The sequence below is a fragment of the Lissotriton helveticus genome, chromosome 5_1 (genome assembly GCF_964261635.1).
Source record: "Lissotriton helveticus chromosome 5_1, aLisHel1.1, whole genome shotgun sequence".
In the NCBI taxonomy this organism is placed as follows: Eukaryota; Metazoa; Chordata; class Amphibia; order Caudata; family Salamandridae; genus Lissotriton; species Lissotriton helveticus.
In genome coordinates this window covers 727,969,956-727,997,898 of record NC_136065.1, presented here as the reverse complement: position 1 = coordinate 727,997,898, position 27,943 = coordinate 727,969,956, and the positions used below count along the sequence as shown (strand labels likewise).

The 27,943-nt window shown below is 47.2% G+C and overlaps 1 protein-coding gene across 6 annotated transcripts in view; it reads right to left on the bottom strand.

The window, feature by feature from the left end:
- Window positions 1-15,533: 15,533 nt before the first annotated feature.
- CCAR1 (cell division cycle and apoptosis regulator 1) overlaps window positions 15,534-27,943 on the bottom strand; it is a 1,607,854-nt gene continuing 1,595,444 nt past the window's right edge. For 3 of the 6 annotated variants that reach the window (XM_078643192.1, XM_078643189.1, XM_078643190.1), the window contains 2 exons: window positions 25,853-25,991; window positions 15,534-16,205 (listed from right to left, as the gene is read on the bottom strand). In XM_078643192.1, coding sequence (XP_078499318.1) covers window positions 25,899-25,991 — 93 coding nt within the window. In that variant the 3' untranslated portion in view covers window positions 15,534-16,205; window positions 25,853-25,898. The remainder of the gene's footprint in view (window positions 16,206-25,852; window positions 25,992-27,943) is intronic. The other 3 variants (XM_078643194.1, XM_078643193.1, XM_078643191.1) reach the window with 2 other exon arrangements.

Below are 27,943 nucleotides of genomic sequence, written 5' to 3'. Positions count from 1 at the left end.
TTCTGGGGTAGGGTGTTGGCTGAGGAACTTGGGGTAGCCCAAAGCCGGGTTATGGCGGCGTGCAATTGTCCCATTCACAGGAGCCCCTGTGATAGGCTTGGACCACGTGCCTAGAAGGACGTTCGTAAGTACTTCATTGGAGGGCAAAAGGGGATCGGATGTAGAAGCCCCCAGTTGAAGCACCTCAGTCAGGAGATTAGTCCTGACCTGCACTGAGGGTAGCTCCAGGCCAAGGATCTCAACTGCCATCCTTACAGTAGCCACTGTTGGCGGAGAAAGCATGCCAGTATCTGGGTATGTATCCAGTCCACTGGAATCCCCAAGTTCCCCATGCCAGTCTTAGTTCTTCTCAGAGACTTCCTGGTGTTCCAGAGGGTCCACAGACCCCTCCCAGTCCTCCCTCGAGCCTAGCACATCCTCAAAGTGTTCAGGCGATAACATAGAGCCTCTGGGTTCATTCAGCCTCGGAATCGGAGGCGAGCAATGCTGTTCCATGTCATCAGGATGAGGATTGGGATGGCGCAGCGGCTCATCGGGGAAGTTCGCGAAGGCATGACAGGCGTCGACCAAGACCTGTGATCGGATCCCTGAGGCCCCAGTGGCGCCATGGCCAGAGCCAACGGTGTCGAACCTGATCGGGCCCCTTCCAACCCCGCAGGGCCCGAGGGCTCACCAGCAGGGTTGTTCCGCTCAAGTATGCAGCGCGTGGCCTCGTAAAACCGTTTAATTTGAGCAGGAGTCACTCCTGCTCCCGGATAGGGTGTGAGGTGCATAATCAAATCAGGCTCCTGCTCCGTTGAACCGTGCCTAGATGTCGGTGCTCCTTACCTTGCTTGATGACGGATGCCAGTCAAGGCGAAGATGGAGTCCGCTTGGACTTATTATTCCTCTAACCCGAGTTTCCTGAGGACCTCTAGTGTGATGGAGAGGACTTTGGGCTCTGAGAGCGGTCCCGCGACCTAATTTCTTCAATCGGGACTGGGACCTATGAGGAGTCTCGCTGGACGGTGTCGACTGCCAGGCCACACGGAGCTTCAACGCCTGCTCCCTCAAGTGCTTAGGAGCCATAGCCCGGCAGTCCAAGCACGACTTCGTATCATGGTCGTGCTCGTGACACCAAAGACAAATCAAATGGGGATCGGTTACCAACATCATGCTGTGACAAGCACCGCATGGCTTGAACCCTGTCTTTGTCAATGACATCCCTCGCACACAAAGTGAGAAGACTTTGACAAAAGTCGAGAAAATGCCTGCCAAAAAGCAGCAGAGTGGTAGCTATTCCCGGATTGGCGCTTAACTGGTGCGGAAAGAAAAGAACTAACGTTCTCGCACCTGGGTGACACCTATATAGGCACCGCAGCGTCATAACCGATGCTGCTGACAAGGACCATGCCACGCGGAGCCGAATGGAGCCACCCGACGCCTCGCGCAAGAGGTATTGCTCAGAAAACGTTTCCAGATCCATCCTGACTTTGATTGCACCACTCCAGAATTAGCACAGATGAGGGATCAGCGTGTAACCCTGTACTCACCAATTGGGTATCAAGTCTTTCCAGAGCAAAAACAGCAGTTTTGTGGGTTTCACTGTGAAAATATGTACAGTACATGTCATATGTTGCACCCTGCCGGTAGAACTCGGTAGGCCTGCCAGACAGGTGACGTACACACATATACAGGGGAAGTCGTGGCTTTGCCGTTGCTTTTATTTGAATTTTTTGTAAACTCATTTTATTACATTTTTAAGAATAAGGAAAATCCTAGCAGAATAAAATGTAGCCATACAGTGAATATTGAAAGAGAGAGAAAAAAGAAACCAGAAAAGGGGCTGAATGGAAAATGAAATCAAAAACCAACTCCCACCCACCCCCATCCCAAACTGCCATTCTGAGTCCATACCTCTAATACAATTGGTGGAATAATAGGAGAGTGCAACCTGTGTCATTAGATAAGGAAAGTCGTACCACATGTCTTCTATGATTATCTGTAGGGAATAACAGGCGATATGATCGGGAAGGTATGATCTCCATTGTGTGGGCATGATCAGGTGGCCTCTTTACTTTGAGATTTGAATTGTTCCAGTAGATCATCGCACACCACCTCTATAGGTGGTTTGTATAACCCTCATTCTCTTTTCTGCATAAAGCGTAACTTTCCGCTGTGTCCCAGAGCCAAACCTCCTGGCGCCACCTTGTGGCAAGAGAACCTCTTGGGGATTACCAACACCACTTTAGCCTTAAGAAGCGCCAGATCGAAGAATCAGGCTAGCATCTTAAACGTTTTAGGCCTAGGATATAGGCCCAAAAGCAAGGTTCAGCAGTGTTGTGGTGTTTTGTCCCTGTGAGTGTCGAGAGTGATCGTGTGAGCATTGACCTGTACTGTGTGCATCCTATGTGTAAATATGGAATACACCAGGATATTTCACAATGTGAAAAGTTTCCATCCGTTAAACGTTCTGTGCCGCCCTTTCCATCATCTGGGTCACTTCACAGAGTGGAGAGTCCATGTTGTAACCATTTCTCAAAGTTCTAACAGTGAAGTGTATAACCCAGTGTGCATTAGGACTCAGTCAGATATCAGGTGGCATGTACTAGTAACTGTAAGCAGTGCATGAAAAAAATGGTGTAAATGACAAGAATGTGCTCTGTTAAAATTAGAGAGTGGACGCAAAAACAACTTTATTCTATAGCCGTCCACTTCCAATGGATAAAAAACCTAGTGCAAAGAATCAGTAGTTTCAACAAATAGCTACTGGTTGGAATATTCAGACCTGAAGGTCAATGCTCACACGGTTAACACAGGTAGTTTTCTTTAGACCCACAGTTATTCATTCGTAGTTATATGTTCTATATAGGGGGTTATAACTGTGTTAGGGTCTTTAAATATTCCCTTGGACCCTTCCTTCATTTCGTATGTTTCTATTGTCGAGAGTGATCCCCAAATGTCCCTCCAATAGGATGATAATGAAGGACAGGCCCATTACATGTGCAGTAAGTTTGCAGTGTCTGGGGCAGGCGGGTGATGCCATGGAAAATAGCCTATGGAGTTTCGAAGGTGTAAAAAATGCTCTGTGCAAGATCACTGGCTTGGGATAGTGGCCTTAAAGGAAACTCATTTGAAATGAACCGAAGAGTAGAGACATAGGCATAGGTCCTATCCATTGATTTACAAGTCAACTACAACCTCTAAACATAATGGAGTAGCATTTCATTCTTCTCTTAAATTTCAAACTGTGGAGGTTAAATCTGATATGGAGGGTAGGACGCTAATGGTCAAAGGGAATCTCCATGGACGTCAATGCATTTTTGCCATGATTTATGCCCCAAACTCGAATCAGAAGGCGTTTCTCCTTTCCTTTCTTAACCAACTGTTGGGATTCGCAGAAGGCGAGATAGTCGTCTGGGAGACTTTAATTTCATTTGAGGACCAGTTCTGGATAGCATGCACCCCCAACTGGTACATACCAAGTTTTTTTCCTCAACAGGTGAAGCAAGCAATAACACAGCTGGAATTGGTTGATGCATGGTGTACCTTCAATCCCACTACTAAATATTATAAAAAATGTTTTACCTCACACATAAAAAGTATTCCCGAATAGACCATATCTTTCTGAGCCAGGTGAAACAGCCAAACATTGTTACCACTAAAATACACCCAATCTCCATTTTGCACCATGCCATGCTGGAACTAGAGCTGAACTGGCCAGGCCCAAAGTAATTTTTTCGTAAAGGGTTTTTCCAAGTCCTCTGACCAGTGATCGCACATTTAGAGACAAACTTTGGTTAACAATTAGAGAATATTTTCATACAAATCACCCCCAGGATACTAACTATGCTACACACTGGGACGCCTTCAAGGTAATAGTGCGAGGGAAATGCACATCTCTGATGACCTCGCTTATGAGGAATAAAACTAAGGAACGTCTGACACTAGAAGCCGAGCTACTGCAGGCCAAAAGAGCCCATAAGGACTCACCCACATTTCAGCTGTAACGTAAAATGCATGCCCTTAGGCGTAAACTTACAGCTATATACTCCAATAGATCAGAACTTACCCACGATTCAAACAATCTGTGTATGAGAAGGGTAATAAGATGGGCTCACACTTAGCCCGACAGCTGCGGGTGAAGGAAGAAAAAGAATATGTTGGTCCCATTTGAGAGGCCGAGGGGACTGTGACCCTTACTGAAGGTGGAAAAGAGGAGGCTTTTAAAAGGTTCTATAAATCTCTGCATGCTAAAGATAAGGTGGTCACCTCCTCACAGCGAAGGTATCTGGCAAAATCCGCGCTTCCTAAAATCTCAGCGGCCAACAAGAACTCTTAAACAAACCAAGAGGAGAGCCAGTCAGGGATAGATTTGTTAAAATTGCAAAAGTCCCCCGACCCAGATGGGCTCACGGCCCAGTTTTATAAAATGTTTAGTTCAGATTTGACTCCCCACTTGACCACTCTTTTTTTTTTGGAAAATATTTTTATTGGCATTTTGAAAACAGTGCGATACTTGGTTACATGAGAATACAAAATACTTTAGGCATTTCATTGTGGGACCAGACAATCGTGTAATTACATCATTAACAATAGAGCTTACTATTATACATGTTAAAACAGGGTTGCTGGGTTCATCCTGGGTGGAGCTGCATTAATCAGAATCAGAGCTAGTGCTGTCTGTATCAGACGGTGGGTCGCAAATGTCCCCTCGGTATTTGTTCCACGCCCCCCAGACCCTTTTCCATTTCTTGGGGCACCTTCTGTTCCGATACACAGCCCGTTCTGCCATCATTGCAGCATCCATGTCTCGTCTCCAGGTCGATATGGAAGGTGGCAACCCCCCGCCCCACCTCTGTGCTATATTCCTCTTCGCTATCATTATACCTATCGTCATCCAGGTCTGCCCATAGCGCGTGAGGTCGTTGGGCTCCCATATGTTCAGGAGGCAGCGCCTGGGGTCAGGGAGTATGGAGAGTTCCTCTGATTGTGACATGGTGCGCATCACTTGAACCCAATAGTGTGCAATTTGGGGGCATGCCCATATCGTGTGGTAGAAGCTGCCTATCTCCCCGCATCCCCTCAGGCAGTATGGGTGTGCAATCCTTTTCATCTTGTGCAGCGCATCCCTTGTGTAATATGACCTGTGCAATATACGGAGCTGTACCAGGCGCAAGCGGGCAGGGACCCCTATTTCTTTTGGAGATGAAGTCGCCTCCTGCCACTCCGTATCGTCCATGTCGCCACAGTCAAGCACCCATTTCTTCCGCAAGGTCTCTAGGGGATCGGGCAAGTTGTTTACAAGTTTTCTATATGTTAGGGATGTCGCTTTTGAAGGCATAAAGTCAGTCAGCAGCCTGTCCTCTAATGGGGACGCCTCTGGGACATCTTTACCAGGTTCGAACACTGCTGTCAGGGCATGACGTATCTGCGTATATCTGAAGCGTTCAGTCAGCGCCAGCTCGTATTGGCGTTGCAGTGTTTCAAAAGGTAGCACTTGCCCTTTCTGCCATAGATCTCCAATGGTTGATATGCCAATTGCATCCCAACGGTCGAAGCCCTTAGATTGCCTCAATTGTCCAAGTTGTTTCACGTCCCACAACGGGGTGAGCTGTGTTAGCACTCCCTGCCATTTCAGCCTGCGAAGCGCCGCATGCCACACGATAAGCGTGTGCCGTAGTGGGCCGAACTTAGATGAGATCAGCGATTTATCGTATAGGGGGGCCAGCATTCCAGAGAGCCCCAACTGTGCTCTGTCCGCCTTTAGTGCCGGCTCAGACTGGGGAAGATGCAACCATTGATTAACAATCTTCAACTGCGACGCCCAGTAGTAAAGACCAACTTCTGGGAGCGCTATGCCTCCGTCGTACCAGCCACGCGTGAGCTTGGCCTGCGCTATTCGAGCAGGCTTAGAACCCCACAGTAGCACCGAGACCTGCGCCGCGATGGTCTTGAAGTACGTGGGAGGGACAGGGTAGGAAGCGTTTTCTAGGACATAGAGGAAGCGGGGCAGGGCCATCATTTTGAACAGGGCCGCTTTACCTAGCAGCGTCAGTGGTAGCGACTCCCAGTGTCGAATGTCACGTTTGAGGCGGTCAAGAGGGGGCTGCAGGTTCTGTGTGTGGAAGGAAGCAGGGTCCGCTGTGACGTATATCCCTAAATATTTAAACCCGTCGACCGAGATCCGCAACGGGCAGGTGTCCGGCAAGTGTGGCGCGGGACCGTGCAGTACATGCATGGTGGATTTGGACCAGTTAATCGAATAGCCGGAGGCTCGACCGTAGGCCGTGCAAACATCCAACAAAGTGTTAATCGAGCGTTTGGGGGCGGTTAGATAGAGCAGCACATCGTCGGCGTATAGGGATATTTTATCTTCCCAATCATCCGTCCAGCGGATACCACTGATCGTGGGTTCCCACCTTATCCATTCGGCCAACGGTTCCAGGACCATGGCGAACAGTAACGGGGAGAGGGGACAGCCCTGGCGCGTGCCCCTGTACAATGGAAAGTCCGCCGAGATGTGGCCATTAGCAGCTACATGAGCCATCGGTCTTGCATAAAGCAGACGGATCCAGGAGAAGAATTTCGGGCCGAAACCGAAGTGACGTAGTACTGCAAAGAGAAAGGGCCAGTGGACTGTGTCAAACGCCATATGGGCGTCAAGGGATAATATCACCGCGGGCTCTAACAGATACTTCGCGCGCGCAAGCGCGCCGTGGACTCTGCGCAAGTTAAGCGCCGTGTTTCTGCCCGGCATGAATCCGGATTGATCACTATGTATGAGTTTGGTCAGATGCGGCGTGAGGCGATGTGCCAACAGTTTTGCAAGTATTTTGGCCTCTGCGTTAATAAGGGAAATCGGGCGGTAAGATGTACATTGGTCCGCAGGTTTCCCTGGTTTTAGAATCGCCACAATAGTGTCCGCTCGCTGATCCAACGGGAGTTCACCTGTCTCCAGGCTATCCTTGAACATATGTAGTAAGTGCGGCGCAAGCGTTCCCGCCTGTTGCTTGTATAAGTCCACTGGTATCCCGTTGGGTCCCAGCGCTTTACCCGTCTGTAGGGCCTGAATCGCCAGTTGTATCTCCTCTGTTGTCAAGTCTACATCTAAGGCCCTTGTCTCCTCCTCAGTCAACACTGGCATTTTGAGATCTTTGATGTAAGTGTATGCCTCGTCTTCCGAGATCGTGGACGCGGGTGCGTACACCGTTTCGTAGTGGGTTGCCAGTGCTTGCACTATTGCACTGGGATCTCTAATGGGGACATCTCCCTCCATCGTCAGTTGTGCTATCCACCTGTCTCGTCTGTCCCGTCTGTCCAGCCAGGCCAGCAGTTTGCCTGCTTTGTCCCCCATTTCGTAAACCCTATGTCGTGTGGCAGACAGTTGTAATTTGACTTCCTCTGTCAGGTGTATTTTGTGACGCTGTAGCGCTGTCTGTAAAGTGTGTGCTGTAGTGGGGTTTGGGTCCGCCGCATGCTGCGCCTCAGCTCCCGCCACCGCTGTCTCCAGGGCCAACAGTTCCGCCCGCCCCTCCCGCTTAAGCGCTGTGATGGAGACCATCGCACATCCCCGAAGCACTGTTTTATAGGCTTCCCATAAATTGGCAGCCGAGGACACCGAACCCGTGTTGTCCTGGAAGTACTGTTTGGTTCCCACCCTCAATTCCTTTCTGACCTTAGAATTGTGAAGGTATGTCGCGCGGATAGGATAAATCCGACGCTGTGTGGGTTGGTGATGCGTATAGGTAAGTAACAGTGGGGAGTGGTCTGAGATACCTCGCGGCCTTATCTCTACCCTGGATACGGTACCAGGACGTCCTGGGGAACTAAGGAAGTAGTCGAGCCTGGTTTGTGTATTATGGACGCCTGAGTGGTATGTGTATTGTCGGCCCTGTGGGTTGTATTTTCTCCACTGGTCTTCCAGTCCCATCGCAGTCATGAAGCCGGCCAGCCGTGTTGCGCCAGCTGGAGCCAGCCCTGGGGGGGCCCTATCCTGTTGGCTATCAGCTATCAGATTGAAATCTCCCCCCAGAAGCAAACCTCCCTCGGGGAGCCCAAGTATAAAAGTGCTAAGGTCCGCTAGGGCTGTTGCCTGTAGTGCAGGCGGAATGTATACGGAGACAATGTTAATGGGTTTACCCTCCCACTGTGCGTGGATAGCGGCAAATCTACCCGCTGCATCCAACCTGACAGATTGTACAAGTAGGGGGAATTGTTTCTTCACTAAAACTCCGACTCCCCGTGACCCAGAGGTGAACTCAGAATGCGCCATCATCTGGAAACCCCAGCGATCCATAGCTTTGGTAGTCGTGCCAGTGAGGTGCGTTTCCTGTAGGAGGACTACTGCCGCCCCCTCCCTCTTAATATTTTTCAGGACCAGACCTCGCTTGACCTTGTCCCCTAGGCCCCTGACATTCCAGGATAGTATCGACAAGGACGGTGTCGCTGTAGCCCCATCTCTCCGTTGACCCAAGAGTGTGTCAGCCCCCATCATCATGCATCAGTGTGCTCAATGGACTAAGACTCGTTTCCGTGGTTCCCAACATCATGCCACACAGTGTAGTCAAGTGTATCGCAGTAACCAGAACCATAACTAACAACATAAAACATTCCCCCCTTCCTTCCCCCCTCCCCGCCTCCCTGCTACGCGGACTCCAAACTGCCCACCACCCCAACTCAGCAGAGTGCTTACTACCCCAGGCAAAAGACAACGTTGCTTACAAGAGCTTAAGGGGGGGGTGAAAGTACAAGGGGGACCAGTAGCCCCCGACTGTTGCAGAGTCCCAGTACGTTTGCAAAGTCTTAGTAGTACACCAATGAAGGTGAGTGTCCATAAGGACGAGTCCGAAGCATCTGTTACAGTTCTTAGCAAAGGAAGAAAGAAAAAGAAAAAGGTTTAGACACTTCCCTTAATGCAGCAGGAGTCAGTCACCAGAGTCCTCGGTCGGGTCGGTCTCGGCCTTCTCCTCCGGTCCTGTCGATTCACGCTCGCCGGGTTGTTCATGTCTCCTGTGCCTGCCATTCTGTCTGCCGGAGCCCTCCGCCGGTCTCCATCCTTCGAGCCAGTCGTGCGCCTCTTCCGGCGTGTCAAAAAACCAGGTTTTCTTCTCGGCCACCACCCTGAGGCGCGCCGGGAAGAGCATGGAGTATGGCAACTCACGAGATCGCAATGTTTTTTTCACCTCGATGAAACTTCTCCGTTTCGCCGCCACCGCCGTCGTGTAGTCAGGGAAAATCAGGACTTCTGAGTTCTGTATACGTATGGGCGGCGCGACCCTCGCCGTTTGAAGGATGACATCACGGTCCCTAAAATTAAATATGCGCGCTATAACAGGCCTTGGTCGTGCTCCGGAGCGCGGACGCCCCCCCGGGACTCTGTGCGCTCGTTCCACCGAGAAGAACTTGGAGAGGCCTTTTGGCTGCAGCACATTCCTGACCAGGTCTTCCACATATAGGTCCATGGCGGGCCCCCCCTCCGATTCCGGCAGGCCAATAAGGCGGATGTTATTGCGCCTGGAGCGCCCTTCCTGGTCCTCCATCGTGTCCACCAGGTATTTATTGTCCTCCTCCAGCCGTGCCACCCTTTTCAAAAGAGACGCCGTGTCCGAGGTAAGTGTCGAAGTGGCCTGTTCCACTGCTGAGACTCTCGTTGACATCTTTTGTAGATCAGCCCGCAGAAGGGTGACATCCGTTGAGATGGAGCCAACCGTGGTCTGCACTTGCGTCAGGGCCGCCATAATGTCTTCCAGGGTTATAGCTGAAACCGCGCCACCCTCTGCACCCTTTACGCTGGTTCTTTTTTGTTCCTGCAGCGGGGGAAAGTCCTTGGCGTAAGCAAATTTGTCCAATTTGCTTTGCTGGGTCCCGATTGTTCCTTTCTCTTCTCTGCCTTGCAATATTTCGGCCTTGGCGACAAATTCATTACAAAGATTCAAGCTTACTATGCCAATCCCCGTCCGCGAGTTATGGTTAATGGAACGGTCTCCGATTTCTTTCCATTGGAGAGGGGGACAGCAAGGGGGTGTACCCTCTCCTTTTTGCTCTAAGTATTGAACCCATACAGGCTAGAATAAGAGCCTCCCCGCTTATACAAGGTATTCCCTTTGGATCAGTCAATCATAAGATGTCATTGTTTGCAGATGACGTGCTATTGCTGCTTACTTCCCCACAGACTTCACTGCTAGCCTTACAACATGAACTTTGGGACTTTGGACCACTGGCAGGTTTTAAGGTGAATCTCGACAAATATTTTTTTCTTAATTTGACAGTCCCAACAGAGGAAATGGGAATGATAGCCTCCAATACACCTTTCCTGTTAGCATATAAGGAGATTACATATCTAGGTATTAAGATCACGCCTCGGGTCACAGATCTTTACAAAGCCAACTACCCACCCCTACCTTCCCCAACAATAAGATCTAAAGAGATGGTCCCCATTGTATTTGACCTAGTTGGCAAGAATAAATTCTATTAAGATTTCAGTATTGCCACAAGTGCTCTATCTCTTTCAGAGTATTCCGTGGAAGTGGACAAACAATTTTTTGTCACTTTGCGTTCCCAACTCACATTTTTCATCTGGCAGAAACGCAAAGCTCGCCTTTCTAATAAAGTGTTTTAATGCTGCCGAGGAGCGAAGGAGAGCTTGCGCTTCCAAACTTCTTGTTATATTATAAAGCAGTACAACTTAGAGTGATCTTGGAGCGGTCCGTGAGGAAGTCAGATAAACACTGGCTTCATATGGATAGGGCAATCACTAGATGGACAATTTGGGGTGTGATATGGAAACCCAGGGACGCTAGATCCCCTAATGCTCATCTGAATACACCTACTGGAACAACTTTAAAGGTGTGGGATGAGGTGACTCACAGGAATGGACTGACGACCTTCCCGTCTCCAAACACTCCTATTCACAGCAATATGGCTTTCCCACCCGCCCTCACACAGGCGCTCTTTGATCAGTGGCGAGAAGGGAGGGCCTCACTATCTCTGATTTGTATCACAATTGGGATATACGTACATTTCATAACTGTTGTAGAGATTTAACTTTCTCAACACAGAAAAGTTTTATCATAATCAACTGGTACACTGGGAGACGCAACCTGCGAACAGACAAGCAGCCACCAGAGACTTGCTCCCTGTCGAGAAATGTGTCTGTCATTTGGGGGGACCTAAAGGGAATATTTCCTTTTTATACACTCTTCTTAATGCAGTTTTCGCTATATATATCCAGAGACACAGGGGCCTATGGGATAACATTTTGAAAAGTACATTTACTACAAAACAATGGAGCAGATTGCCGAGTCATCACTAGAAATAACCTCTCCTTGGTCCTACAAGAGGAGCATTACAGAGTTTTACAAGACTGGTATTTCTGTCCCTCAAAACTCCACAAGGTATATTGGAATACATCCGACCTTCCGATCTATGTTAGAGGGGATGCGGGGTCCTGGGTGATTTTAGACATATATGGCGAGACTGCCCCTCGATTAGACCATATTTGAACAAAATCCTGGCTTAAATGAAGGAGATTCTGGGATACCCCGTTCCACACAATGCTGATTTTGTCCTGCTGTGACTTTGTGATCCCTTTATAAAACAGCAAACTATGGGAGATAGCTCTATTATATGGCTCTGCATGGGGACTGCCAAGATGACACCGACTGCTGGCTGGAAGAAGCCATCAGCCCCCTCGCTATTACAGTGGCATGCTTACCTAACGTTTAACGGACAAGCTTACAGAATCCCGAAAAGGGTTTGATTATATATGGGGTCCTCTGGTGAGATATCTCTTGGGGGCTTGTCGTTATTCTCTTGCCACCCACATACAAGGGCCCTGCATCTTTTCCAGGGTTGAGACTCTCCTCTGGAGACTCCTCACCCCCCTGACAAGTCAGTTGTTGACAACTGTGACCTTATGACCACGATGTACATCTGCTGTGTATTAGTAAGAAATATTGAACCTCTATGTGTGCATGTTCCCCTTTTTATGTTTTGATCCTGTTCCCAAGTGTTTTTCTGTCAAAAAGAATGTTGCATGGGAGGGGAATGGTTCATGCATCCTCTTCCTGATTTGTAACCAGTAGGATGGTGTAGCTATGTGGACAAGGACAATCAATGTACTAACTGTATAGTAACCGTTTTATAAAAGTTTGTTTTTCACTATGGCACTGATTTGAGATATGGTTCAGATGGTGCTATGATATCCTGCTGCATATATATTGAAAAATCAATAAAGACACTTTGAGAAAAGAACAGTCATGAGGTCAGAGTTAAAGGATGAGACTGCCAAATCAATGTCTGCAGATTGGTTGTTCACAGCTTGTGAGCAGACCATATTTAAAGTAGAGTCAGCGATGGAGTCAGCTTCCGCTGGAGATCAGAGTCCACTGATCTCCACCTTTCGCAGCTGATCTCCCGAACCTAGCAATGAAGCATCCTTCACAATCATTAGCTTTGGGTTAGGTAGGGGGAGGGGTCTGCCACCGATCCAATTGCTGTCAAGCAGCCCCCACTGTAGGTCTTTCACAATTTACTTTGACACCTGGATTGAATGTGATAGATTGTCTTGGTACCAAGCCCAATGGGTCTTCAGATCCCACTGCAGAGCCCACATGTGCCACATGGTGAGATCCACAAGCAGGATGCAGGAGGCCAATAGGCCTCAGACCCAATCTCACTGAGACCCAGGCTGCAGGTTGAAACATCGGAATAATAGCCCTAATGTCCCAGACTCACTGAGGCAGAGGGATGGCACGGAAAAGTACCATATCCAGGATAGTTCTGATAAATGGGAGCCGCTGTGAAGTAGTCAAGTGCAACTTTGACACATGAAAAAAACAAACAATATCAACAAGTTGGCCATCTTATGGTGGTTGTTTACGACCTTTTGAGGCAACCCGCTTCCAGCAACCAGTCGTCGAGGTATGTGAAATACTAATATTCCCAACCTCTGCAAATGAGCAGTGACCACTACCATTATTTTTGTTAACACCTGAGGCGCACTGGTCAGGATAAAAGGTAACACTGAGAACTGGAAGTGCTTGTGGCCTACCTGTACTGCAGATAGCATCTTTGGAACGTGTGGAAGGGGGAGTGAAAATAGGTGTCCTGCAAGTCAAGCACCCCATCCAGTCTCTTGGATCCAGGGCAGACAGAATTTGGGCCAGGGTGAGCATTTTGAACTTGTCCTTCTATAGGGAAAATTCAGAGGGTGAAGATCTAGAGTAGGAAGAAGCCTCCGTTCATTCTCGGCACCAGAAAACAAAAGGAGTAGAAACCAGTCTAGATTGGTTTTGCGGAAGCTGTGGAAAGGGGGAGTGGGGGTTAGGGTAGAGTGTTGTCCCTGGGTCCTGGATCTTGGTAGCCTGTTCCACTCCCTTTAACTCAAAATGATTGGGAGGCTTGCTATTGTGAGGCCCTTAGTGATGCCTCTGCTGGTAACCCAGTCTGAAGCCTTGAAAGGGGCGAGCTGCCTAGAGAAACTGGCAGACACTGGCAGACAGGTGGATCTAGGCCTCAAGAGCTAGCTGTGGCCCTGCGCTGTTTAAATGGTTTGAAGGCAAAGTCCACCTTCGCAATGACCAGTTGAGAGCTATCGAACGGCATGTCCATTAGGACCTGCTGGACATCTGAGGAAAAGCCTGTGGCGTGCATCCAGGCATGACACCTTGGCACAACACTGATTCGGACTGCTCTACCCACACAGTCGGCCGAGTCCAGGACAGATGTGATGATGTATTTAGCCAGATTCTTACCTTCCAAGATTAGTCAATGTAATGTGAGTCGGACGTTATCCCAGTCGGCTGGAAAAAACTCTGCCACTTTGTCCCACAATGCGTGTAAATACCTGCCCAGGAACCAAGCTGTATTCTCTTGTCTAAAGGCAAGGCTGGCAGACAAGAATGTGCCTTTTCCAAATGTTTCCAATTGCTTAGATTCTTTACCCAAGGGAATACTTGGGAAGGCATTTGGGTTTAGCCGGTTGATGGATGCCTGCACTACTAAACTCTCCAGGTGGGTTCCCTTTAGTCGGTCTATGACGACTTCCAACTTGCCTACTGCCTGGGGAGCAAGATCTTGGTTTTGCCCATGTACCTACCAGCATATCTGTCATTGCGTCATTGAAGTACAGTAGAGGTTCCTGTCTTGTTTGTGCAGGGCTGAGGACTTAAGCACGTTAGTTTTGGCCTCTGCAGTCGGCAAGATGAGGTCTAAAACTACTGCCGTTGCTATAGCGGGCTTGGTGAGGACAGTCCAATGGCTGAGGAGATGTTTTAATCAATGGTGACCAGTAGGTCTTCAAAGGTGTATCTATCATTATAATAAGCTTCACTGTTATCAGCATCAGCATGCGGTGTACGGTCCAGTTCTGACTGGTCATAGTGCTGGGGCCTAGGTGGGGGATTCATTTTGGAGTCCAATAAAACTTTCAGATCTATGTCCAACGCCGGTGATGTCTGGCATGGTGTCAGGATATTGATATTGGCATCTGTCTCCGCACCATAGGTTGTGTCTGGCATGGCACCCACCTCCGAGCTAGATGAGTCGGTGCCTAAGGCAGGGTTGAACTCGGTCATTGGGCTGGATCTGATTGAGGAAACGGCTTTGGGTCAAAGTAGAGTTAAGCGACCTAGGCAAGGGAAGGATCAGCTGGCGAAACCTGACCAGCATCCACCTCGGATCCATGGGGCCAGAGTGTGTCCAAGGGACCCTGTTAAGCACCAAAAAATGTATCAATAGCCAGGTGAAGTTCATGGAAGTGTTGTGATGTTGTTGTTCATTTCAGATTGGGCTGGTTTGGGACCCGTGGAGGGGTTGGTTCTGGGCACAGAGACGGACTTCGTGGTGCAATACCGAGTGGTGAGAAGGAGGATACCTGTGCATGGATTATTCATTTTTTTATGGGATTTTCTAGACTTAAGTGAGCCCCATGACCTAGACAACATCTGGTCACAGGAGCAACCCCGGGAGCAAGAGCAAGTAGTTGTTTGCGACTTCAACCCGAGACTTTGTCTTCAAAATCCTGAGTTCGGCACCAGCAAACTTGGCCTCTCGTTCTTCAATGGTCTTCCTATTCATTTTGGCATAGCAGCTGTGCGAGTTCGAGTCATGTTTGGTGCCGAGGTGTTAGAGGCAGTCATCATGGGTGTCAGTGACAGACATTTGTCAATTGCAGGTACAACAGGATTTGAGCCCTGTTGTTTAAGGGGGTGACATGTTGCACACTGTAGTTTATTATTAAGGGACAAGAATCTCTGTTATGTATGACAGGATTTGAACGCTGCTGGTCAGCGTTGGCAAGAGCAGACAGAAAAGACACGTCAGCACGAGGAGGTAGCATATATTTAGAGCCCTGATGCCAAATTCGAGGTAGGATGTGTCCATTGGGTTGCCACGCAACACCACCTACTGATGAGTAAGGAAATTACAAAAAAATGTCCTGATGCAGTATGACAACTGGGAATATTTTTAAGGTGAGGAATCTGCAGTTGGAAGTCTCTATCAAGAATATAATTATTGTACATTAAGTGTATAAACATTTGAGCCACTAATTTAAACAGAAATATAGCATAATTTATTTTAATACAAAAGGCACAATTGTTATTGGATGCCGCCGAAAAATAGTTTGCTGTTAATTTCTTAAACCATCAAAATACTGGGTACTAAGTTATATTTGAGCAGATCCAATGAATAAACATGCAACTATTATGGACAGGGAAGGCAAACTTAAGATGTATTTACAGAATGCTAATCTTTCAAAATCAATCACTGTGTTTAATATTTGTATGTAAATTAAAATACATTAATTTGTAAGACAAACAAAAACTACAACTTTCTATAAATATATAGTTATGTCAGAGAGGAAGTTCTATGATTAAATACATATTACTAGATATACAGTTTGCTCTATTTCCAAGTTTTACACTCACCGTTGAGTCAAACTCATTCGGTAACCAAAAATCACCTTTAACTCAAAAAGAGTCTAATAAATTGAATCCTACAAATCTTCACAGCAGACCGAGGTATTCATAAAAATATGTACATTTTTTTATCCAGCAAATATTTAAATTATTATAAATCACACATGCCTCTCTTTAAAACATAGTATCATTACAATTTATACAATATTATATAACAAATCATTTAACAGTCCTCCAATTTCACAAAAGACTCGTTCTATTTTCGTCAGGCTTTTGATACGGTTCTTCACCTTTCACTGAATCCTGTTAAACGGAAAAACAATAGTAAAAGTTAATGGTATTATTTATAAATCAATGTATTTTTTCTAGTATCCAGCGTATTTCGGTAGAATGGGAGGAAAACGCTACATTCATTCATATCGTTTTCTCAGCATTTCTCTTCCTTTCTATATTTTACAGATAATGGGACTTTGAGACCCCTTCAAACAAATAGTAAAGCTAAGACCTGCACATGCATGGGATTGTTGACTCCTATCCTGATTTGCACAACTATTAGGTGTAATGCACGTGCAACATATGACTTCTGCAACTTTTCTGTCTTACGCCTGTATTCTTTAACCTCAATTGTGGAGAATATGCAAGGTTAATATGAATGTGATTTGTACTTTTTTTTATATTTACTTTTAGTCTTGAATCTTTTTTATAGGTTTTATGGTACGCATACCTTATTCAACAGCCAGTGACCAGCGAGGTTCATAGCAGTGAGGGTTCCACTAGAACAAAATACCAGTGAAAGCACCCCACACTCCTCTCCTATGTACCAAACTCTGCATCTACATGTATCTAGATGTGGTAGATAACGACTACTAGACAGTAATGTGCGTAGAGTGGTATACATGCAATCACCGGCTATTTATTCTATCCCCCCTCCGTTAATTTGTTCACTTGTATGGTATACTTGTAGGCAAGGATGATTGATAACCTGATATAAAATGTAAGATTCTAAGGTAATTGATTCTTTTCATGGTAATCCTTCGATTAAATAATAGGGTGCCGGCAATAAGGCGCCGGCAAAATTAGTCTATCAGTTGAGTTTTTTTTTTATAGCTAAGGTGTTTAACATCTTAGTGAGCGATTCATCGGTTTTAGGTGATTGAGTCGTATTCTACCGTGCTAGTATTACTTGGAGAGCGACCGTCAAAGTTATAATGAGCGGTTCACTCTTCAGTGACCAGTATGTTCTCTGTCCAGGGTGTGGGGAAACTAACAAGATGGCGATACAATCTCGCGTTATGAAGGTTTCATAAACTGCTTGCAAATCTGTTAGAATGTTATTCCAGTCCCTTCCAAGAATATGACAGTTTCACAGCAGGTGTGTCAACCTACCTGGGGCCGCAGGACCTCGCCAGCACAATGCCTCCGGCTCCTTCCTTTTGCTCTATTCTGCTATTTCCTGTGGTGTTCTGTAGCAATAATGAAGTAATTTGTATTGTGCCACACATTTCACAGGTTCTGGCTGAGATTCGGACCCTATAATATATAATTTGTCCCACTCCTTATCCATATCCAGGAGTCTTATCTTTATTTTGACCGTCCTTTAGCAGTCTGTAAATAGCAAAGATTGAATATTTGTTTGTGTCACTGTCATTGATTCATTTCTAGTAAATGATCTAGAAGCCCCTTCTTTCATGTCAGATTGTAATACCCTGTGCCTTACTTATAAGTACAAGAAAGACAAGGGGCTTACCTTTGGTAACGCCTTAACTGGTAGAGAAATGATCTAGCCGCAGATTCTTTCGGGCATCAGGCTGGATCTGGAAGATTTTTCTTAGTAGTACCCCTGCACGCTGGTAGGTGGCGAATGGCGATTCTGTGACATCATAGGCGTCGAGTTTGTCGGGACGTCGGCATCATCTATATAGGCGCTACCTCGGCGAACTGACGTCAGTACTTTACACAACTTTCGACGCCAGAAGCACAGAGCCAAGAAGTTAACTGACAGTGGTGTGTTAAAAGAACTTGGGCCTTAAAACAGAATAGCCCTGACATGAAGAATTTATCAGCAGCGCAGGGAGGATGGGTGGGTCGGTAAGGAATCTGTGGCTAGATTGTGTCTCTACCAGATAAGGCGTTACCGAAGGTAAGTAACTTTTACATCTGATAGATGCATTTAGCCGCAGATTACTTACCGTAGAACAGATAACCAAGCAATACCATCCACGGAGGAGGGACTGCAGAAAAGTTTAAACCAGAAAGTCCTGTAGGACCGAGCAGCTGAAGAGGCCTTCCCTACGGACCTGATTACCCAGTCAATAATGCTTGGCAAACGTGTGAAGGGATGCCCACATAGCCGCATGCCAAATGTCAAGGGCTGGGACACTACGCTGGAGAGCTGTGTCGGCTGTCTTAGCTCTGGTTGAATGAGCCCTGAGAACTTCAGGAGGCCGTTTCTTCACCAAAGCATAACAAATTTTAATGCAGAGGATAACCCATCCTCTTCTGCACAGCCCATCCCTTCTTTGCTCCAACGTACCCGACAAAGAGTTGGTCATCCACCCGGAACTCTCTAGTGCGGTTAAGGTAGAACGATAATGATCTTTGGGGTGGAGACGTTCTTTCTTCCTTAGAAGAAAGCAGAGGAGCATTGAAGGTGGGCAAGGTGACAGATTGCTCTAGGTGAAAACGTGTCATCACTTTCGAGAAAAAGAAGTCCCAGTTTGTAGCATTACCTTGTCTGAAAAGACAGTCAGGTAAGGAGGCTGAGAAGAAAAAGCCTGCAATTTGCTCACATTCCTGGCAGAAGTTATTGTCACTAAAAAGGCTGTTTTGATAGTAAGCAGCCAGAAGGGGCAATTGTGCACTGGCTCAAATGGTGCACACATCAGATAAGTGAGAACCAAGTTGAGGTCCCGCTGGAGCATAATAAAATGTGAGGGGGGAAACAAATGTGTAAGCCCCTTCAGGAATAGGGGACTTGAATAGTGAAGGTTGATATGACAGCTATAGAAAGGCAGAAATGGCCAAGAGGTAACCCTTCAGAGTTCCCAGATGAGAGCTTTGCTGGGTAAGAGATAGAGAATAAAAAGGAGAATGTCAGATAGGGAGGCAGACAGGGGGTCAACAGACTGTTCTGTAAAATATTTACAAACAAGACTTAGTGGAGGGATGCCTGCCAGCTAGAATAACTTCACATACTTCAAGAGGAAGGCCAAATGCTTTCAACTGTTGCCGCTCAATCCCCATGCAAGGAGGTGGAGGGTTGACAGGTTTGGGTGGAGGACCCTCCCCTGCTGCTGCGACAAAAGATCCTCCCAAAGGAGTAGCCTGATCGGAGGATGGTTGCTCATCTGCGGAAGCTCGGGATACCAAACACTCCATGCCCATTTCGGAGTCACAAGAATGACTTGGGCCCGGTTGCTCCTGATCTTCTTGAGCACTCTGAACAGGAGTGGTATGGGCAGAATGGTGTACAGGAGACCTGGGCTCATCTCGAGATGCAAAGCATTGCCGAGTGAGAGCTGCCTTAGAAACTCCAATGCGCTAAACTGTTGAAATTGCGCGTTCCTGACAGAGGCGAACAGATCTAACCAAGGTTCTCCCCACCCCTGTAAGCAATTCGTGATCCGTTAGATGCAATTCGTGATCCACTAGGCACCGACGGCTGAGTTCATCCGCCCTGGCGTTTAGGGAACCGGCCAGGTGTTGAACCATCAGAGATATTCCCTGTTGCTCCAGCCAAATCCAGTGACGCATGGCCTCCTGACAAAGGGTCCATGACCCCACCCCGCCTTCTTTGTTGCAGTACCACATGGCAGTAGTGTTGTCTGTGAACACCTGAACTAGCCTCCTCTTGAGAGATGGTAAGAAGACTGTTAGTGTCAATTGGATTGCATGAAGCTACAACAATTTGATATGGAGGCTGGCTTCCACCAGAGACCAGAGTCCTATGATCTCCATATTTCTGTGATCGCCCCATCCTAAAAGTGACGTATCTGTCTCTATTGCGAGATCTGGTTGGGGAAGGGAGAGGGGTCTGCCCCTGACCCAATCGCAGTGTGTCAACCACCACTGCAGATCTTCTGCAGGTCTCTCCGAGATCTGGACCAGGTCAGTGAGGTTTCCGTGATGCTGCGCCCATTGGAACCCAGGTCCCACTGCAGAGCCCACATGTGTCATCTGCCATGATTCACCAGCAGGATGCAGGAGGCCATGAGGTCCAGCAGCCTCAGAGTCAGTATCACCAAAATCCAGGATAGATGCTCAAACATCATTTTTATAGCCTGAATATCCTGAACTTGCCGCTCTGGAAGATAGGCCCAAAGCTGCACCATGTCCAGAAGGGCTCTGGTGAAAGGGAGCGTCTGTGAGGGAGTCAGGGTTGGTTTGGCACGTTGATAGTGAACCTCAGTGAATGCAGGAGGTTCACTGTAGTCTGGAAGTGGGAGACAGCTGCCTGGGGCAAGCCCGCCTTCAACAACCAGTCATTTAGATAGGGGAAGACTGGAATCCCGGATCTCTGTAGATGAGCTGCAACCACCGCCATCACCAAGGTGAACACCCGAGGGGCGCTGGTGAGACCGAAGAGTAGCACGGTAAACTGAAAGTGCTCATGACACCGAAAAACGCCGGTAGCGGCGAAGAGCAGGCAGATATAGAAATTAGGTGTCCTGCAAGTCCAACCCTACCATCCAGTCTACCAAGTCCAGGTCAGACAGAACTTGAGCAAGAGTGAGCATCTTGAACTTCTCTTCCCTGAGGAAGTAGTTGAGGGCTCTGAGGTCGAAGATAGGATGCAGCCCTCCGTCCTTTTTAGGAACCAGAAAATAGCGGGACTAACAACCACAGCCTATCTATGGCCGGGGAATCCTCTCTATAGCTACTTTGGCCAAGAGAGTCTTGACATTCTCTCAAAGCAAAGCAAGGTGATCCGATTGTATGTTGTAGGCATTGAAGGAGGGGTAGTTTCAAAGCAGAGGGAAGTGCCCCTTCATACTACCTGCAAAATCCACCTGTTCGAGGTGTTGTCTCACCATTGGTGGAGGTGATGGTGTATCCTGCCACCAACTGGACACCCATAATCTAGGAGGATCGGAGTAGGAAGGTTTGGAAGCAGAGGAGGGAGGGGGGTTTGTGGCCTGACCTGACTGGTCGGGGCCAACCGCACCCACAGCCTTGTAGTGGTTGCGTAAGTTGTGCGGTCCTCTGGCTAGGGTATGGCTGGAGCGGTTGGAAGCCCTTTCCATAGCCACGAAATGAGAGAAAGGCGGTCGCAGGACGGGATGATACTGAGAGGCCCAAGGACTTGGCTGTAGCCCGCAACTCCTTGAAACGCTCTAGCGCCGTCTCCGCCCTGTCTCCAAAGAGACGAGCCCCATCAAAGGGCATGTCCATATAGTTGGCTTGAACATCCCCAGAGACGCCAGATGTTCTCAGCCAGGCATGGCGCCACTGTCAAGGAAATCGCTCTGCCCAGTGAGTCTATTGTGTCAAGGTCACAGCGTATGATAAACTTTGCTGCTTCTCTCCCGTGTACAACAGCTTAGGAGAGGACAGCCTGGGCCTCCTACGGGACTTGTGTCAGTACTTGTGCAGCCGTCTCCCATCACGAATGGGAGTAACGGCCCAAGAAGCATGCAGTGTTTACCAACTGCAATGCTAGGCTGGTGGAGCCAAAGCTATCCAGCCTTTTAGATTCCCTATCTGGGGGTGCGGAAAGGAACACACCACGGAAAGTAGAGGCTTGGACCACTGAACTGTCGGGGGTCGGTGAGAGGAGAGGAAAACTGGGCAGCCCAGTGCAGGGCGATGGTTCTATTCATAGGAGCCCCTATGCTGGGCTTGGACCATGTGCCAAGAAGAACGTCAGTTAAGGCCTCATTAAATGGCAACAAGGGTTCCGAAGTGGAGACACCAGGCTGCAGGACCTCTTTCAAGACGTTGGTCTTGAACGCCACAGTAGGAAGTTACAGGTCCAAGACATCCGCAGCCCTACCCACCACCATAGTGAAGGAAGCTCCTTCCTCCGTAGCCAGGTTAGGAGAAGAAAACATGCCAGGCTCTGGAGAGGTATCCAAGCCACTGGTATCAGCCAGTTCCTCGTACCGGTCCATTTCTTCGGTATAAAGTGGGACTTCTAAGGAGTCCTGTTGCCCCTCCCATTCCTGATCCAATCCTAGCCCCTCGGAATAAGGCTGAGGATACGACAGAGTCCAAAGTCTCCATCTGCGCCGGTCTCAGCGTTAGTGGACGCTCATCTGGCTCCATGTAGTTCGGAATTAGGATGGGGGTGACGCTTGCGACACCCAGAGTCTCTGCGTTGGACACGCCCTCGGGGAAGGTCAAGTAGGGGCAACCAATGCCAGTTCGGATCTGGCAATTGATCCATGAGGAGCCCATTGCGCCGGAGCCGACGTGCGGAACCCAGAGGAGCTCCTTCCGCTAATCGTGCCGACTGGGTCAGGCTGCCAAAATATAGCACACATGGCGTCATCAAATTGTTTTAACTGGGCGGGGGTCGCTCCCGGCACAGGAAAAGGAGAGAAATGAGGAGCCGATCCAGGCACCCGCTCTGCGGAGCATGGCCTCAAACACCAAAACTCCTCTGTTTCGTCGAGGGACAGATGGGGTGAATTGGAAGCATGCTTCGACTTCTTGTGTTTTTTGTGGTGCTTCTTACCTGTCTTCGAAGGTTTTGAATGAGAGGACTAAGAGTTGGATCCACAGGAGCGGCGCTCGGACCTTCCTCTAGACTGACACTGGGAGCAGGAATGAGATCTCCAAGAATTCTCCGAGCTGCCTAACGCCGAGCCACAACCAGCTTCAGGGACCGCTCACTCAAAGCTTTCGGCACCATGGCCCAGCAGTTGGAGCATGACTTCGGCTCATGGTCGCACTCCAGGCACCAAAGGCACACTAGGTAGTGGTCCTTAACAGGAGCCGCACGGTTTGAACCCAGAGGTCTTTTTGGATATCCTACACACCGAGAGAAAAAACTAGACGCAAAGAAAAAACAAAAAGGGGGTAGATCTCTTCGACAGACCTGCACTGGCTGGCGTGGAAAGAAAATAACTGATGTCTGTGCGCCGAGGTGGCGCCTAAATAGATGACGCAGACGTCATGGCACAGAACTCTATGCCTACGACGTCACATGGAGTCAACCGACAACCAACCTACTAAGAAAAATCTTCCGTATCCAGCCTGATGCCTGGAAGATAAGGAATCTGCAGCTAGATTTCTCTATCAGGTACACTAACTTTCTGGGCGGTGGTATTATTGTTTTAGGTCTTCAAACAATTGAATTTGCCTGTTTTTGAAGCAAGAACCTACCATGACACACCTATTATCCCGCCACTTTATGAAGGCCTGCTTGTTTAAATCTGGATTCAATCAGATAGGTGTGAACAAAGAGAGGAACAAGGTAAGACCTCTCATAGTTGCCACCCTATCCAATGCTTCTAGTGTCACACGCATGATTAGTGAGGAGTAGAGTCTCCAGCTTATATGCTTCCAGGCCAGCCATGGTATTTGCCATGTTGGTACAGTTGCTATCAGGTAGTCTATGCTACACCATTGTTTGTCTTTACTGGGTGATCAGGCCCCATGTGGTGTTGGCACTCACTCTTCACAGTGACGTTTTAGCTAAATAACAATTGTTATGGCGCTCAATGGAGGGGGAACCACCCAATCTCCCATGTATGATCCCTGCGGCCCTACTGGGAGCCGGTGAGGATGCAGATAGACGTCCATATTCTTGGATCTACCAGGCGATACTTGATTACCCTAGTTATTCCACTTATCGACACAACACGGATCAGTGTCAGGTCTCAAGAAGAATTGGATTTTTTAGTCTTATACTGTTCAAATACAACTGACCATAATCGTATCCCTACTGGCCGGGATGGAAGCATAACCGGCTTAGATGTTTACCATGAATTGGCGCCTCAAGGCAGCCCTGAGGAAGTCGTGGGTTTTATCCCCGGACGGCGAGACACGTGTTGGCTGGAACATCCAAGAAGAAAAATAAAAAAACATGAGAAGCCGAACAGCGTTTTTTGATTACCTATGCTACAACGAACAATTAGATAATTGGATATATGTGTGCTCGGGTTTGATGTTGACCATTGTTGGTCTGTTTCTGTTTCCCCTCCATTCCACTAGATATTTCAGTAGCGTGACTAAGTTGATAAGTATGTATATGTGGAACTAAAAGGCCACCATGTTGTAGTGACCTATTTCTTTGCTTTGCTGCTAGTCTTGCTTTCTTGCTCAACCATATGTAGCTTATTTGTTGTTGACTGCATTTGAGTAATAATTTATTTTGGGACGTTTATCAGGAGCATTTATAACAAATACAATATTCTCGGAGAATATTAATTTTGATAATAACGATCTGTTCTGGAAAAGTGTTGAATATACCATCTCCCATGATCAGATTTTATTTCTTTAAGTAGTGAGGAGCAATTGAAGGACACTATTTGAGCAATCGAGGGGCATAGTTTAATTTGCAAATAGGAGATCGCTGTTTTGGCTAATTTAATTGGTAAGAGTTACCCTAGTTCTTGCATTAGGGTTGGTGGGGATAAAGAAGGAGCACCTTATATTTCCTTATGTTAATTTTGGACCCTATTAGTTTACAAAATCTAACTCATCTAGTACGGGACCTATGTATTGACCTGGATTGGTGATTATCACCATAATGTCTATTTCTAATGGCAATGGCTTGTGGTTCAAGGGTAAACACAAATAAAAGTGGGAAAAGAGGACACCCCTGTCTAGTCCCCCTCTCGATGGCCAATTGGCCCTGAAGCAGTCCCACTGACTCGTATTTAGACCCTTGGTGATTATAGCCCCCCAAACCCCCAGATACAATTTGAGAAATGAGCTTCAAAACTCAGATTCTGCAAGACTCTCTGCTTTCATATTCAATGCTATCAAACTCTTTTTCAGCGTCTAAAGATAGAAAAAAAACATTCTTGCACCTTCTTTGGTCATTTTCTATTATATGTATTAATTTTTTTGTGTTAGCTCCCCATTGTCTTTTTGAGATAAACGCAGATTGAACTGCACGGATCAAGCCTGTCATCACTTGTTTAAGTCATGTAGCTAGAATGCTAGTAAATAGTTTGGCATCTATAGTTAATAGGGATATCGACTTCTATGAGGCGCACAATGTGGGATCCTTTCCTTGTATCACCACTATAGCTGTGTTCCTCATCAAGTCCACTGTTTCACTATGAGGGTAGGTGCTTATGATGATTAAAAAAAATTGTTAAATATTGCGTGAAACAAGCCGGGTCCCTTGCCTCCCCTAGTTTTAGTCTGTGTAGAGCACTTATCACTTTCTCTGTCCTAGTGGAATCTTCTAGTTTCCCTATACAAGAATATGGAATAGGTGGTTGTGTATGTTCCTGGAGATATCTATCTACATTTCCTACACCCGTCGGCTCCCTCTTATACAATGAAGCATAAAGCCCTCAAAAAGTGTTGCATATTACCCCATCTTCTCCCACTATTTGGTCAAGTCAGTCACTCTCTGAACTCTTGTAGGTGTCATTTTCACGTTCGGATGGGCTGCAAATAAGTTTCCTGCTTTATTACCAATAGCATAAGATTGTAGCTTAGTGCAGAGTAGAGCATATTTTGCCTTGTCATAATCAAGAGCTTTCACTTGGGTCCGCAAGTTTAATACTTGTCTACAAAGTTATTGCGAGTCAGTTGAATTTGTATTTATTTTTTATCAGAGAAAACAAGTCAATACTTTGTTTCAGCACTTTGCATGTCTTTTCAAATGCAACAAAAACTTGGAAATCCCCACTGACATCAATAAAAATAACTATTCATCAATGAAAAACAACCATAAAGGGGAAATAAGAAAGAAGTAAGGATGTCAATGAAACTGGAATGAGCATGCAACCATATTATCCCATGAAAGCATAGAATTCTGGACATACCACATTAAAGCAACGCTGGCGCCCACTATCCTTTGCCCAACAATATTCAAATTAGCTGACTGCCTCCATCTCCTGGAGCTACGTCTGGGATGTCGGATTCTTCCAATTTTGGGCAATTCTTAACTGTCAACCCTTCATGCTGAAAAACATCAGGACATGATGGTTACAGTTATTCATGCCACGTGTTAGAGACTTACAAAAAACAAATCCAGTACCTCTGTAGACAATCAAAAGCATTTTCTCAAAATATACTCAGACTGTAACAGGTAAATTGCGTATGTATTCAGTCTACAGATGCTAATTTGCACTGCGGACAGTTGTGCTACATCCCTTTGTGCATTAATTAACAAGTTACTTACCTTCAGTAACGACCTTTCTGGTTGAGACACAGTCTAGCCACAGATTCCTTAACTTAGAATATCCTCCAGGCGCCAGACTGGATCCGGAGATTTTTCAGCAGCAATTCTGCGTGCCGGGGGGACAGCATCGCATGGCTCTGCCCTGACATCGTCCACGGATATGACGTCAGTGGAGCCATACAAGTCCCTCCCAGCACGCTGTCAGTTTTTGACTGTGAAGAACCATACCCTCCTATGAGGTAAAAAAGCAATGAAAATGAATGTTATGGTAAACGATAAGCAGTCAGCAACCACATGAATGTTATAGTTGCTTATTACAACATGAATGTTATTGTAATGGACAACAAGACGGTCACAACATGAAGTTCTGGCAATTAACAACATTTCTGCAACAACAGAAAATGTGCAACCATATGCACTAATTATGACCAACTGACTGTAGCACTGGCAAACAGACCTCAAACTAAAGGAGAAAAAGTATCAAGGGGAGGGAGGGAAGAAGAACATGACCCATCACCACACTGGAAAAGAACCAGTGTGCAAGAGCGTGGATGGATTTAGGAAGCCACCACCCAATTGCGAGAATGGGTGGAGAAGCAACAGGTAAAACAGAATACGACATCCTGACCTGGGAAGGATGTGAATGGACTAACACGCATGAAGACAGAGAGATCACATGTAGAAAGACCAGTGGGAAGAACCCAACCTGAAAAGTTCCTCGCAGAGCTGGGAGGATGGGTGGGCGTTAAGGAATCTGAGGCTAGACTGTGTCTCTATCAGATACATTGTTACAGAAGGTAAGTAACTTGTTCATCTGATAGAGACATCTAGCCACAGATTCCTTAACTTAGAATAGATACCAAACATTGGAGGAGGGTCTGCGACTGAACCCCACCAAGTTCCAAAAAGAACTAAACTGTTAACAAAGATCGACTAAAAAAGTTGGCAACAGCAAGTGCAAGCATGGCTGACAATAGACCCATTAAGCTCTTTAAAAGAAGCATGAACAAGGAAAGACATGGCACCACAGTCCGTCAGAGGACAGTACGAGACTTTCACCTTCCAGGAAGGGACGAAGGGAAATCACAGAAACCAGAATGGCCAGTGCACAATGGAAGAAAATCCATAAGCTTCTGTAATAGGAATGAGAAGCAGTACTGTGTGCAGGATCCCCTGGATCTCCAAGAAATAAACAGTCTCACGGGAAGGACAAAACAGCATGACAGAGCCAGAGCGCACAAAATGATAATGCACAACAGTGAATGCCAAGAATGACATGTATAGAGACAGATGTCACCCATGTAGAGATATACAAAACCATGAATACAATGAAATACATGTATGTGGATAATAGGGATTCACATATGTAGAGAGTGTGGACCGTGGAAGCCACCCCACACACAAGCAAAAGCCCATGAAATGTAGCATCAACAGCACACATGCGTCGGCAGAAAGACAGAACGTATCACCAGGTGGACATACCGACCAACCATACACAGAAGTACAATGGTCAAAAGATACCGACAGAAGCCAACCATAAACATAAGGGGGAGGGAGGGAGGGAAGGAGAGAGGGAGGGGGAGAGAGAGAGAGAGGGAGGGGGAGAGAGAGAGAGAGGGAGGGGGAGAGAGAGAGAGGGAGGGGGAGAGAGAGAGAGGGATGGGGAGAGAGAGAGGGAGGGGGAGAGAGAGAGGGAGGGGAGAGAGAGAGAGGGAGGGGGAGAGAGAGAGGG